General features: G+C 41.1%; 1 protein-coding gene across 2 annotated transcripts; it reads left to right on the top strand.

The window, feature by feature from the left end:
- Positions 1 to 815: 815 nt before the first annotated feature.
- DDX20 (DEAD-box helicase 20) lies at positions 816 to 12,325 on the top strand. 2 transcript variants are annotated; one of them, XM_082686124.1, is made up of 12 exons: positions 816 to 1,017; positions 1,449 to 1,794; positions 2,244 to 2,338; positions 4,438 to 4,606; positions 5,228 to 5,342; positions 5,464 to 5,606; positions 5,749 to 5,887; positions 5,984 to 6,042; positions 7,479 to 7,561; positions 7,895 to 8,000; positions 8,120 to 8,221; positions 10,505 to 12,325. In XM_082686124.1, exons 1-12 carry the CDS (start codon positions 976 to 978, stop codon positions 11,662 to 11,664), a joined length of 2,559 nt encoding a protein of 852 aa, XP_082542250.1. In that variant the 5' UTR covers positions 816 to 975; the 3' UTR covers positions 11,665 to 12,325. The 2 variants fall into 2 exon arrangements, with proteins under 2 accessions (XP_082542250.1, XP_082542249.1); XM_082686123.1 differs by lacking the exon at positions 816 to 1,017 and adding an exon at positions 1,161 to 1,266.
- The last annotated feature ends 2,104 nt before the right edge of the window (positions 12,326 to 14,429 follow it).

The following is a 14,429-nucleotide window of genomic DNA, read 5'->3' as shown; positions in this document are numbered from 1 at the left end:
CAGGTAGTGGTAAATACCATGAAGAAAAATAAAGCAGAACAAGGGAACAGAGAGTGGTGGAAAAGGTGGGGTAGTGGAGGAGATAGGGGAACTAGGTTAGATGATAATAATAAGTAGGGGTGAGATAGGTGATGGACACTAAAGAGTATGCTTCTCATGGTGAGCACTGAATAATGTACAGAATGGTTGATCCCTGTATCGTACACCTGATACTAATTAATATAACACTGTTAACTCTACTGGAATTAAAATACATCTATATGGACGGAACTGGAGGATATTATGTTGAGCGAAAAAAGTCAGTGAGAGAAAGACAATTATACAGTTTCACTCATATGTGAAATATAAGAAACAGTTCGGAGGATCATAGGGGAAGGGATGGAAGGATGGAAAGCTAAATGGGAAGAAATCAAAGAAGGAGACAAACCATGAGAGACTCTTAGCTATAGAAAACAAACAGGGTTCCTGGAGGGGAGGTAGGTGGGGATTAAGGTAACTGGGTGACATGCATTCAGCAGGGCAGGTGATGTGATGAGCGCTGCCTGTTCTGTGCAACTGACGAATTACTGAACTCTGTATCTGAAACTAATGATGTATCATATGCTGGCTAATTCAATTTAGTTTAACAAAGTATTAAAAAATAATAGTTCAGAAACGACCTCTTTGGAAAAGACGATATTTGAGCAGAGACCTAAAGCAAGGGAAAGTGGCAAAGAATGTCAGTTGTCACTCTTGAGATGGTGGTACATAGCGCCAGGGACAGCAGCAGCGCCCAGATGACCCGATAGATTTGGGATGTCCATCAGACTTCTGAGGGGCGCGGCTGAGAAGGCAGACGGATGTACAGTACACATCGAAGTTCAGAGAGCGGTCTGAGGCCGAGCTAGGGCCTTGGGAGGTGTGAGTCGGAACTGGCTGCAATTCAGCGGACGATATGCGAGCTCCGTGCGCCAGGTGCTGGGGCTGGCGACGGAGATGAGTGAAGCGATACCGGGACAGGCTCGGACCGGACAACGGGTAAGTCCGGTCTGGCTGTGCTCGGAGCTCCGGGCGGGCGGAAGCAGGCCCGGCAGCGGCGCCCTCCCCCGCGGCCCGGAGGCGGGGAGCGTGACGCCCCACGCGCATCACAAAGCCCGCGTTGTGAGGGTGACGGTGGGGGGGGGGGCGCGGGGTTGGCCCGACCGCCCGCGGAGGCCCGGGAGGCGGGGCGGTGCCCCCACCGTGAGCGCGCGGCGCCCTCTGCAGGCCGCCCACGGCTGCATCCCGGTAGCCTCGCCTTCCTCTCCTCCCTCTTCCCGCCTTCCTCGGGCCACATATTTTGTCGTTGTCGCTGTTTCCGAGACTTCCTAAGCCTCCGGCTTCCGTCCCTTCACCCATCTCCCAGGTCAAGCGTGTCCGTGTCTCCTCGGGAGGACTGCCAATAAAGTTTTTCCTCTTCTCGCTCTTAGGCGCCCTCCTTCTTAAGTATCGCGAGATCCGGCGGCGCGGCGACGATGGCGGCGGCGTTTGAAGCCCCAGCGGCCTTAGCGACGGAGGAGGCCGCTATGCCGGCGGAGCGTGTGGCCTCACAGGTCGTGGCCTCGGAGCCATTCCCTGGGCCGGTGCGGGGCCTGCGGACGGCTCACGACGTCAGCGGCCCACGGACCCGCACCGGGGACGTGCTGCTGGCGGAGCCGGCCGACTTCGAGTCACTGCTGCTGTCGCGGCCGGTGCTGGAGGGGCTGCGCGCGGCTGGCTTCGAGAGGCCCTCGCCAGTGCAACTCAAGGCCATCCCTCTGGGGCGCTGCGGGCTCGGTGAGGGCGGGGGCCGTGCTCCTGCCGGGAGGGTCCGGGAGGAGCCCCAGGGCGGCCGCCGGTGCAGCCTCTGCCTGCGGCCAGGCGCTGTGCGCCTTCGAGCCTCAGTTTCCTCTCTTGTAAAACAGAGGCGCGGTGTTCATTTGGAAGATGGTTACTGCCCTTTGCACGGTGACCGGTGGCTCTCAGTTCCAGAAGATGAACGGTAGAGGTTCAGGGAAGAGGCATGTTTCTGGATATGACCTCATGCTTTTTTGAACTAAAAACGAAGGTGCCGTCTGGGTCCTCTTTGGAGACCCTTCTGGTTCTTTGATTTCATGTTGGTATCTAAGCTTTTTTTAGTCAGTACTGGCTAGTGATATATGTGCATGTATATGTATATATGTGCATGCAGATGTATATATGTATATATACATTTTATTATTTACTCATTTATTTTTCCTCCTCAGATTTAATTGTTCAAGCCAAATCTGGCACTGGGAAAACCTGTGTGTTCTCTACCATTGCTTTGGACTCGCTGGTTCTTGAAAACCTGAGTACCCAGGTGAGTGTAGCTCTGAGAAACCAGAGGAGGAGGGTATGTAATGTGGATTTTATCACAGGTTGGATGCAGTACCAGTAGCTCCTGAGAGACAGAAGAGATGAATTTGATGAGTGAATTTGATGAATGATTGAGTTAAGCCATATGAAGAGTATAGAAGTAAAGTAGACATTAAAACTGTGGAGCGGGGCACCTGGGTGGCTCAGTGGGTTAAGCCGCTGCCTTCGGCTCAGGTCATGATCTCGGGGTCCCGGTATCGAGTCCCGCATCAGGCTCTCTGCTCGGCAGGGAGCCTGCTTCCTCCTCTCTCTCTCTCTGCCTGCCTCTCTGCCTACTTGTGATTTCTCTCTGTCAAATAAATAAATAAAATCTTTTTTAAAAATACCCAAAACAAACAAACAAAAAAACTGTGGAGTGGCTTGGTGGTGTGGATGGTGACCAAGGATTTGTCATGAGCGTTAGAAGTTTGGAAGTTTCTGTTACTGCATCTTAAATAGATTAAGTCTGCCATGGGTGTCAATTTTTTCATTACCTGAAAATACAGATAGTTCTTTATTCTTTTACTTGCTGACTCAATTGTAGGATTTAGTATTTGGCGTGACTGATGGTAACATGGTGCTCTGGCTGTTGCTGGTAACTGCAGGTGATTCTTAGAGCCTCTGTGAGTGTGTCCTGTTGATCTCCCATCTTCTAGGTTCTCTTGGAGTAGATCTGAAGATGGCCTTACCCAAATTAATAAGAGATTTAGTTTTGGGGTTCGTCTCTTCAACAAAGTTTGGCTCTGCCCATGTTATGTATAAATAGTATGCCAGTACATCCATATCCAAAGCCTTTTGAGTCTTACAACCACCAAATTCTGGGTTATGCACATAGGAAATCCTTCTGCTTCCCAAGGACCTAAGCTATTCTACTTGTGAATTTGAGATGTATTCGAGATTTTGGTTTCTGACAATTTGGCAGTAGGTGAAATGCCAAAACGCTGAATAAGTTCCATAAACCAAATTTGTCGGATCTTTGTGTTCTCAAAATAATACATATTCATTTTTGAAAATTGGAAAATTCAGAAAAGAAAGAAGTACCAAAGAAACGGCACGTACTCTTTACCTACTTAGAAAGAAACTGCTGTTAACTGTTTTGGCATATTTTATTCTAGGTTTTTGTTTTTGTTTTTTGTTTTTTTTTAAGGAACTTTTTTCTTCCCATAGCTGAGAACTTGTCATTTTACCTTGTCCTTCGGTTGATAGTTACATTGCAGAGTTCTCACTCTGAGTCTCAAGCCTCCTTTTTCATGGACCTAGATACTGACCCTGATTTGGTCCAGTGACATGGCCTCCCTGCTGCTCTTCTAGTACACTAAGAACGTTACTGTCATAAGGCCTTTACATTTGCTTTGTTCTCTTCTTGAGAACAGTTCCCCAGGTGTCACGTAGCTAGCTCTAGTCTGTGGTGTACCTTTAGGTCTCTGCTCAAATGTTACTATCTTAGTGGCCTAGATTGCCCCATTTAAAATAACTCCTTTCCTTCCTTGTCACTTCTCTCTTTTCCCTGTTTGATTTTTTAATAGCACTTTTCATTGTATGTCATAATTTATGTATGTTTGATTATTGTGTATCTTCTTACACAATGAAAGTGCCATGAGAACAAGGACTGTGTATTATTTCTTGTTTTAAAGATTTTATTTATTTATTTGAGAGAGAGAGAGAGCATGAGCCATGGGGAGGAGGCAGAGGGAGAGGAAGAAACAGACTCCCCACTGAGCAGGGAGCCTGATGTGGGGCTTGATCCCAGGACCCTGAGATCATGACTTGAGTCCAGGGCAGACACTTAACTGACTGAGCCACCCAGCTCCCCTGGACTGTCTATTGTTGACCATTGACTGTACAGCAACTTACATATTGCTTAGTACGTAAAGTAGGTTTTTGTTTAATATTTGCTGAATGAACACATAAGTGAATGAATGGAATAGCTTCCCTTGTCTATAAAAACCCATCATTTAAAATGATCGTTTAAATGAAAAATAGCTCACTGCAGTATGAATGTGCCAATCACATGTACCTCTTCCACTGACTTGTTAAAGGTATATATATTTTATGCTTTTTTAGATTTTGATCTTGGCTCCTACAAGAGAAATTGCTGTACAGATACATTCTGTTATTACAGCTATTGGAATAAAAATGGAAGGCTTAGAGTGTCATGTCTTTATTGGAGGGACTCCATTATCACAAGACAAAACCAGACTTAAAAAGTGTCATATTGCTGTTGGCTCTCCTGGTAAGATATCACCCTGTTCATAACTGGGGCTTTTAAGGAACTGAACACTTTTCATTTCATAGAAGTGATATAATTAAGGTAAGAATATGGGACTCTTTAATAAATATGATAATTATTTTGAATATTATAAATGAAGAGGCTTAGACCAGTAAGATACAGACACATGACTGGATTACCAACAGAACTTATGAAATCTCCATTCCGAAGGATGTTTAAGCACATGTATAGAATTGGCTTCTGAGAAAAGGAGGAATGAAGTGATTTTCACAAAGCCTTTCTAAGCCATGGATTAGGATTCTTTGCTTCTCTATTAATCATTCATTCACGAATCACTCATATCAGAATTTAGTGTTCAGGGTCTTAGCATTCAAGTCTTTTGATGGGAACAGTGTTATGATCCATACTTACTGGTGGTGAAATGTGAGAAAAAAATAATGGATTTAGCCAAGATCGGAACTCAATTTCTGATTTGTGATTCAGTGTTTAAATATGTAATAATAAGGGTCAGGTCAAGAAGGTCAGCAGTATAACCTGTGAGTAAGTAGGGTAACAATATTGGCTGAGATTTGCACACATTTAGTGCCTCTTAAATATTTCAATATGCTTTTTTCTGGAATTTAGGCAGAATTAAACAACTGATAGAACTTGACTACTTGAATCCAGGCAGTATACGTCTGTTTATTCTTGATGAAGCAGATAAGCTTTTAGAAGAAGGCAGCTTCCAGGAGCAAATAAAGTAAGAGAAATAACTTGCTTGACTGTTAAAATGGTGTCCTAAAGTGTCTCTTTTTAGCTTTTCCAGGTGGTAGTTAACTGTGATTGGTTTCCATGGTGTGTATTTCTCTTCTGTTTCACAGCTGGATTTATTCTTCCTTGCCTGCCAGTAAACAGATGTTGGCGGTATCAGCTACCTACCCTGAATTTTTGGCTAATGCTTTGACAAAGTACATGAGAGATCCCACTTTTGTAAGACTAAATTCCAGTGATCCCAGTCTCATAGGTGAGTATAGGTATTGGATACTTAGATTCCTGGTTTGTGATATTCTGGATCTTTTCCATGCCTAGTTGACTGTTGCTTTCATATTTACTATTAGGATATAGCAAATATGTTTGTTTTAATAGAAGACTTGACTTCTTTATAGGTTTGAAGCAATATTACAAAATTGTCAATTCATACCCGTTGGCCCATAAGATTTTTGAGGAAAAGGCTCAGCATTTACAGGAACTGTTCAGCAGAATTCCATTTAATCAAGCCTTAGTCTTTTCTAATTTGCACAGCAGGTAATGTACCTTAAGGGGTCACCTGGGGTACTGGTGAAATAAAAGGTATTAGGGTTGTATTTATAAAATTATAACCCTCTATGTTACTTTTCATAGAGCACAACATTTGGCAGATATCCTTTCTTCTAAAGGCTTTCCTGCTGAGTGCATTTCAGGTAAGTTCAGCTTTTACTTTAATCAGTGTTTAGTATTTTGACTTGAAGCCTGTCCAAAGTCAGGAGGAAGAAATAGTACTTCGTGAGTTGCCTTATGAATGTGAGGTTACACTGAGTCTTCAGAGTAAAGGAAGTTCCAGGTGAATTTTATATTGGGATTTGATGTAGTGGTATTCTTGTTCTTCAAAAAATAACTTGGTATATAATATGAAACTAGAAAATTGGGATGAATTGTCTGTGAAGAACTTAATAATTTTATAAAGTTTGTCTTTGTCATCTTCAGAGAAAAATAGATTGCTTCTTTCTGTAATCATTGTAAAAATGCTAAGAACTGCGCCTGAATTAACTGCTTTAAGGTCTTGTGGAAGGCAAAGATGAATTTTTTAAAGATTTTATTTATTTATTTATTTGACAGAGATCACAAGTAGGTGGAGAGGCAGGCAGAGGGGGTGGGGGGAAGCAGACTCCCGCTGAGCAGGGAGCCTGATGCGGGGCTCAATCCCAGGACCCTGGAATCATGACCAGAACCAAAGGCAGAGGCTTATTAACCCACTGAGCCTCCCAGGCACCCCTTAAGATTTTATTCTTTTTTTTTTTTTAAGATTTTTATTTATTTATTTGACAGAGATCACAAGTAGGCAGAGAGGCAGGTAGTGAGAGAGAGGGGGAAGCAGGTTCCCCACCGAGCAGAGAGCCCAGTGCGGGGCTCTATCCCAGGACCCTGGGATCATGACCTGAGCTGAAGGCAGAGGCTTTAACTCACTGAACCACCCAGGTGCCCCGTTAAGATTTTATTCTTAAGTAATTTCTGTATCCAATGTAGGGTTCAGACTCACAGCCCTGAGATCAAGAGTTTTATGCTTTATCCACCGAGCCAGCTGGGTGCCCAAGATGATTCATTTTTGACACAAAGCTAAATTATTACTGCTGACCTAATAGGAATGAAAGATTTAAAGGAATTTTTGATCAGTGGGATCCTTTTTAGAGTTTTCATTGATAGCTTAGTTTTTAACCTGTTAGCCTAAGATTGTCTAGTCATTGTGTGTCATGAGATATTGGGGAGAATGTTCTCTAATGGACAATATTTTGACCATAGATCATGTATCTAAACTAAATTTATAAACAGCTGATTATAGCAATTTTATTTTCCTAAGAATTATTCTACTTCATATGTAACTTTGCAGATAAAATATTATATCTGCAGGAGTAACCTAGTCACCATTTAAAATTAATTTTTGAATTTCAAGTTGCCTGCCTTACCAGATTTTAAAAGATTCTGACTAGTTCTTAACCTAGAATTGCATATAAGGAGAAAATTAACTTCGGTTGGTGTATTTTTCAAGTGTTAAGACTGGTAGTTACAATTTCTGCTTTTTGTGGATTTGATAAATATGTGTTAGCTTGTTCTTATATGACTTTCTTTGGGGTGTTTTTAGGCAACATGAATCAGAATCAGCGTCTTGATGCTATGGCCAAACTGAAGCAGTTTCATTGCAGAGTCCTCATTTCCACAGATTTGGTAAATCACCTTTTCAGTTTGGGTGACTACGCCATCTTGACTTGGGCTCTTTTATCAGACGCACAGGTTTCATTTATTATTTTATGTGGTTGTATCTGATAAGAATCGATAAGAATATAAGAAGGGAATTTTCTTTCCATTGCTGGGGAATTTGCTTTCTTCAAAGTCTTTTGTATTTTCATCTTTATTCTTGAAACTGGTCATTAGAAATGAATTCCCTTTGCTCCTGATCATCCTCCTTTTTTTAACTTGGCTGTTGGCTATATCAGAACAGGCGGATGTGTGTTGATGCCAGTGTAGCAGTTAATGCAGACACTTGTTCTCTTCTTCAAGACTTCCCGTGGGATTGATGCTGAGAAGGTGAACCTGGTTGTAAATCTGGATGTACCATTGGATTGGGAGACATACATGCATCGGATTGGCAGAGCTGGCCGTTTCGGTAAAAAAAAAAAAAAAAAAGTTTGGCTGCTTTCTTTAGGAGGAAGAATTGTAGATGTGACAGTGGAGCGTCACTTACATGAAACTGATCTACTGCATAACATTCCCTCTGCACTTTAGGTACTTTGGGGTTGACAGTGACCTACTGTTGTCGGGGAGAAGAAGAAAACGTGATGATGAAAATCGCCCAGAAATGTAACATCAACCTTCTGCCTTTACCAGGTATATTTTGTCTGTTCATTTTGCTGTCAAAAGAATAATCATATTGGCTATAGGCATAAAAATAATAGCTGATACGGAGTACTTAGGATATTGGGTTCCGTTCAGTATGTTAATTCATTTAATTCTCACCACAGCCCTGTGAAGGGTCTGCTGTTATTACCGACTTTTTGTGAATGAGGCTATCAAGGCATTGAGAAGTTAAGTAGTTTGCCTAAGTTCTTATAGCTCATAAGCAACAGGGAGAAGATTGCAAGCTAATTCCTGGCACATGAAAAATGTTTTACTACTGTATTGGCTTCATATTTACTTCATATTTAGTTTGTAACCTTGTAATTTCATTTTATCCTTTTATATAACAGGGCATATATTTTATTACTTTTGTCACTAAAGGTAATTCTTGCCATATTCTCCTTCATGACCATGAAGAAGGAGTAGTATCTTTGAATGCTCTTTTGAAAATTTTGAAGTGTTCTCTTTCTTTCCTTTTTTAAAAAGTTTATTTATTTATTTATTATTGAATAATCTCCACACCGACATGGGGCTCGAACTCAAGACCCCGAGATCAAGAGTTGCATGCTCTTCTGACTGAGCCAGCCAGGCACCTCTGAAATGTTCTCTTTTGATTTTAGTTAATCATTTGTCAAGCTCATTTTTTTCCCACTTTGGAAACTGCATATCTGAAACTATTAATGGTCTCTTGAAAATTTTTTAAAAAACTGTCATGTGGAAATGTGGTTTATTTGCTGTGTGTGATAATGTATGCAGTGTTATAGGGTTTATGTGTATATACATGTGTATATGGACATATGTGTGTGTAAATATATATATATATATAAACATATACAACATATACATGATCTTGTAGAATATCAGATATATAGTTACTGAATAAATACAGTATGGAATATTTTACTAATTTATATATAACTCCTTTAGTGGTTTTTATAAAGCTAGATTAAGCAGAAGTCTGGGAATGAGTTTTGGCTTTGTAATTACTCATTCTGTGATCTTTTTCCAAATTTCTTTAATTGCTCCAAACTTGTGTTCTGGTTTAGAAAGTACTTGTTTTTAGAAATGGTCTTTAGGTTCTCTGTCATTTTTAGGACACTGTAGTATGTAATTCTATGTGTAAGTCTATTGGTAACCTGTCAAATGATTATAATGTGGAAAAAATAAATTGAAAATTGGTATAAGAGGGTTAAGACTTTTGGTGTAGGATTCAGTATCATAGCATCTAGTGATAAAAAGAAAATTTGCCTTTGGATACTGGAAAAGGACACATTTGGATCTTTTTTAGTGTTCATAGAGCCCTGAAATCATGAGAAAGTATACTTGTGGTGTTAGATTTATATTGGAGTGGGAACTTTTAAGACAGTAGACTGCTCAGATGAAGTACCTGTGGCAGGAGTGGGAGAGAAATTGGCCTGTTTGATAGGTATGGGCAAGCAAGGGATATCACCTTAGAGCTCTAGTCAGAGGGTCTGTTCAGCCAGGGTTCAGGAGCCCCAGCTGAAGAGTCCTGATCTGAGGGATTAGGTTGTGGGTACATACACGTGAGCACCAGTAGCAACAACAAACCAGCAAGACCAGCAAGGTCTCTATGTTTTGTCTGCCTAAGATGAAAACTGATCACACTTTGGGAAGGTCAGAGTATGTAGGTAGGAGCAAATTGTCCCACCTGGATGGAATAGGAAATTCAGAGAACTAGAGCTGGCAATTTTTTTTTTTTTTAAACTCAGACGTACCATTGAGACCATAGATCTTTTTTGCAGTCATCTAACTTTTTCCCTTCTAGAGATTTTTCTTCACTGTTGGGGGCAGTGATTTCTTCCTGTTGGGAGTATAGAGTGGCGGATTTACTTGGGTGCGAAGTTGTAGTTTTACTGTTTCCCAGCTGACAAGCTTTGGGGAGCATAATCCCTTTTCTAATATCTTGTTTTGTTGTCAGCATTATTGAGATAAAAGGGAGGAGTTGGGAGAATTGTTTTAGACTTGAATCTTACTCCTAGCCCAAGTTATTTTTGAGTGGGAGGTATGGGGAGATGTTGCTTGTGGGTTTGGGATGGGTCTTGCATATTTGTGGGCATATTTCTTTACTGCAAGAATTATTTAGGTCTTTTGAAATACTAATATAATGTACTCCTTAATCTTCTCAGTATATTATTAGTATATTTTATTTCTTAACCTTATTTGACCATGGAAGGCTTTATGAAGTCATTCAAAAATTGCTGGTCTAGATTTGCAGCTCAAATTTTAAAGTATTCTTTTGTTCCTTTTATGTAGATCCCATTCCTTCTGGTCTAATGGAAGAATGTTTGGATTGGGACGTGGAGGTTAAAGCAGCTATGCATACGTATGGCTTAGCAAGTGTACCTACCCAGCCCTTAAAAAAGCAGATCCAAAAAGTGGAGAGAACCTTTCAAACTCAGAAAACTCATGGTAACCACGTGGCTTCATCTAGAAATACTTCTGTATCTTCACTAGTAGTCAAATCAAAAAATAATACTAAACAGAAGCTTCCTGTGAAAAGCCACTCAGAGTGTAGAATCACAGAAAAAGCAATGTCACCAAAAGAAGTGGGCAGTGGCATACAATTGGAAGAGCCTATGAAGTCTTCTGTTGAGATCTCTGTTGAAAACACTACCGATAAGCACCAGGTCAGAGAAGCTTTACCTGCGTCACTGCCCAAAATTCCTTGTCTGTCTTCCTTTAAAATCCATCTGCCATGCTCTTTGACTTTTACAGAATTGGTAGAGGATTATGAACACTATATTAAAGAGGGGTTAGAGAAACCTGTGGAAATCATCAGGCATTACACGGGGCCTGGGGATCAGACTGTGAATCCTCAGAATGGTTTTGTAAGAAATAGAATTCCCGAGGAGAGAGTGGCGATACTGGCAAGTAGTAGTCAGTCTGGAGACTCAGAGAGTGACAGCGATTCTTACAGCTCGAGGACTTCTTCCCAGAGCAAAGGAAATAAGTCCTATTTGGAAGGCTCTTCAGATACTCAGCTGAAAGACTCAGAATCCACTCCTGTGGATGGTCATATCTCTTTGGAACAACCTCTGAATGGAAACGATACCCCTAATCCAGCAGAGTATCAAGAATCACCTGGAATCCAGACAAAGACCAGGCATAAAGAGGGGGCTAACCAGAGAGCCAAGCAAAGCCGGAGAAACCCTCCCAGGCGGTCTTCCTATCGTGCACCGGCAGAACCTCAGGATGATGGTTGGTATGACTGCCACAGGGAAACCCATCCGAGTTTTTCGGATGCCTATCAGGATTACGAGGAGTACTGGAGGGCCTACTACAGGGCATGGCAGGAATACTATGCTGCTGCTTCTCAGTCCTATTACTGGAATGCTCAGAGGCATCCAAGCTGGATGGCAGCTTATCACATGAATACCGTTTATCTCCAAGAAATGATGCGAGGCAACCAGTGATTGTAGACAGCACCTCGCACCATCCAGAAATACCAGTGAGTGATACCTGTGGATAGCCAACCTCCTAGGCTTATAGTAGAGTGGCAGTTTTGAGGAATTTGAAAAGTCTTGAGGCTTCCCACTGGGACACCTCTATTTTTCAGATTGTTTTGACCTACCTGACTAGGTACATTATCTTTTTTTTAAAGAAACTTCACAGATCAGATTCTTGAAGGAAAATTTGGGGGACACAGAGTGAAAGGATGGCATTTTCTCTAAACCATTTGAAAAAGAAACATTTAAAAAGACCTATACCAGTGCTTGCTTTAAAAAAATAAAAACAGTTGAGATTTTAAAAATAATGTCAAGTTTATGCTGTGGAGTTTTTGACAAAAGGCTTGGACTGTATTTCCATAGAAGTGTGTTCTTGTAGAAATTTGTAGCATGATAGATCAGAAAATCCCTTCGCCTTTTATGTTTAGGCAGGAAGGACTAAATACTGCTTCAGACTTTCCCAAAGGTACTTTCCTGCTTTTTGCTTCCAGTAAAAATATGTTACCAGTGAAATCACAAACTTAGCCAAATGTTTATTGACATGTTTATTGTTCATCTTTTGAATGTCTTTTAAGATTGTGAAAGCTGTCTATGTTTTTACTGTGTATTAAATAGCTCAGGATCATCAGTGATTGTCTTATTTTTGTTTCTTTTCTTTTTTTTTTTTTTAAAGATTTTATTTATTTATTTGACAGAGATCACAAGTAGGGGAAGAGGCAGGCAGAGAGACGGGGGGAAGCAGGCTTTCTGCTGAGCAGAGAGCCCGATACGGGGCTCGATCCCAGGTCTCTGGGATCATGACCTGAGCTCAAGGCAGAGGCTTTAACTCACTGAGCCACCCAGGTGCCCCTTATTTAATCTTTTCTTAAAGCTTAAGAAAAGAGTAACTCTTACTCTTTGTTGGTTCTTGGACCCTTTTATGATTGAGATGAAAGCTATAGATTCGAGGAGTTCCATTCTGTAAACAGGAACTGTATGTGTAATTCTAAGAGGTTCGTAGACCCTCTCAAGCCCATGTATGGAACCCAGCCAGGTTAAGAACTGCACTACTCTGCTGGGAGGCTAAGGGAAAGTTCTAGCTCTTTAAGTATTTTTCGGAAGCTTGAATTCATTCTGTTCAAACTCTTCGCACAGTGTGTCCTAATCTTATGTCTTCTAAAAGTTCCCCGGTTTTTACTTTTAATGTTTTTAATTTAAATTTTCTCCCAGTTTTTACTTTTAATGACACCCAGTGGGGAACATGTCATTCTTCTGAGATGATGCATTTATAAATTACAAGTTAGAAAAAAAATATGATTGGAAGTTACAGCAGTTCCCCCTTATCTGGGAATCTGCTTTCTGCGATTTCAGTTACCCCCCAGTCAACTGTGGTCTAGAAGCAGACGATCCTTTTGACATATTGTCAGGCTGGTAGTAGCCTAATGTTACGTCACAATGCCTATATCCTTCACCATCACATGGACATGCTATCATCCCAGCATCACAGGAAGAAAGGTGAGTACAGTACAGCAAGATTTTGAGAGACCAGTCATGTAACTTGTAGTATGTTGTGATTGTTCTATTATTACTCTTAAATCTCTTACTGGGCCTCATTTATCAACTGAACTTTATTATATACGTGTATATATATGTATATATTTATATACAGGAAAAAATGTGGGTATATATAGGATTTGGTATCATCTATAGTTTCAGGCAAGGTCCACTGGGGACCTTGGAACATTCTCTGTGGATGAGAGGGGCCAACTGTACACATTCTTTCATTCCCTCTCTGGGGCAATCCTTTCATGATTATGCATTTGGGTCCCAAACCTTTTTGTGAACTGGATTTGTGGTAAGAGAACCTGTTAACAGATAGAAACGTATTTACTTTTTAAAAGGAAAGTTCTTCTTTCCTGTATACATACTTAGCTAGGCAGTACAAACATTTACTCCCAGGGCTGTCCACAAACATCCACGGCCATTGTCATTTACTGTCCACCACTCACCTAAGCACCCCCCTGAACTCCTGTTTCACTTGGATTCCAGTCATCCAGGTTGGACAATGGTAGGCTTTACTTACACTGTTTCTGTACTGTACATGTATTGCCAAGTTAGAATGAATTAGATTAACTCTGTAAATAGCAAATCCATAATTAGGTCCAGCATATCATTAAGAGGTAGAGACTTTAATTACACATATTTCAGTAAGATCCTGTTGCTATATAATTGAACTTACCTCTTTTCTTCTACCCTTTCCCCCACACTACAGCCAAGTTCACAGTCTGTCATGGCTAGGGGATTTTAATTAGGATACTGCTGCATCTTAATTAGAGATGAGGTTACCCATTAGTCTTGAAATTAATTGGATTCTCTCTTTAGGTCTCTTTGTCATATATTGTGTTTGCTTTTTTTCTTTTTACTAGAAAAATAAGCTGGAAGTGAGGACACATATAACAGGAAAATGATAGCTTCATTTTCCATAAGCATTTCCTTGGAAAATTTCAGCCATTCCCATCCCAGAGAAGGGTGGCTATGGAAGGAACCTGCCGCTATTTGTGCATGATTATATGAAAGACTTTTTTGTTTAGAATTGGCAGTTGAGGCGCTGGTTTCTGTCACCTGCTAAGAACCATAGATAGGTTTTAGGTAAATTCCCTTGTGAATGCTTTCTGATGTAGTCGAAAGAGTATTTGTCCTGGTGGAGGCTTTGCTGTGTCTCCTTTGTCTTCTACCTGTCATACGACCTCTCA

The sequence above is a fragment of the Mustela nivalis genome, assembly GCF_964662115.1.
Source record: "Mustela nivalis genome assembly, chromosome: 10".
NCBI classification, from domain to species: Eukaryota; Metazoa; Chordata; class Mammalia; order Carnivora; family Mustelidae; genus Mustela; species Mustela nivalis.
Note: the sequence above shows the minus strand (reverse complement) of the source record. Positions and strands in the feature narration are given on the sequence as shown.

Coding starts and splice junctions, on each gene's coding strand:
- DDX20 (XM_082686124.1), top strand. CDS start 976: ATGAGTGAAGCGATACCGGGACAGGCTCGGACCGGACAACGG. Junction 4,607..5,227: donor TATTGCTGTTGGCTCTCCTG/GTAAGATATCAC, acceptor TCTGGAATTTAG/GCAGAATTAAACAACTGATA. Junction 8,001..8,119: donor TGGCAGAGCTGGCCGTTTCG/GTAAAAAAAAAA, acceptor TCTGCACTTTAG/GTACTTTGGGGTTGACAGTG.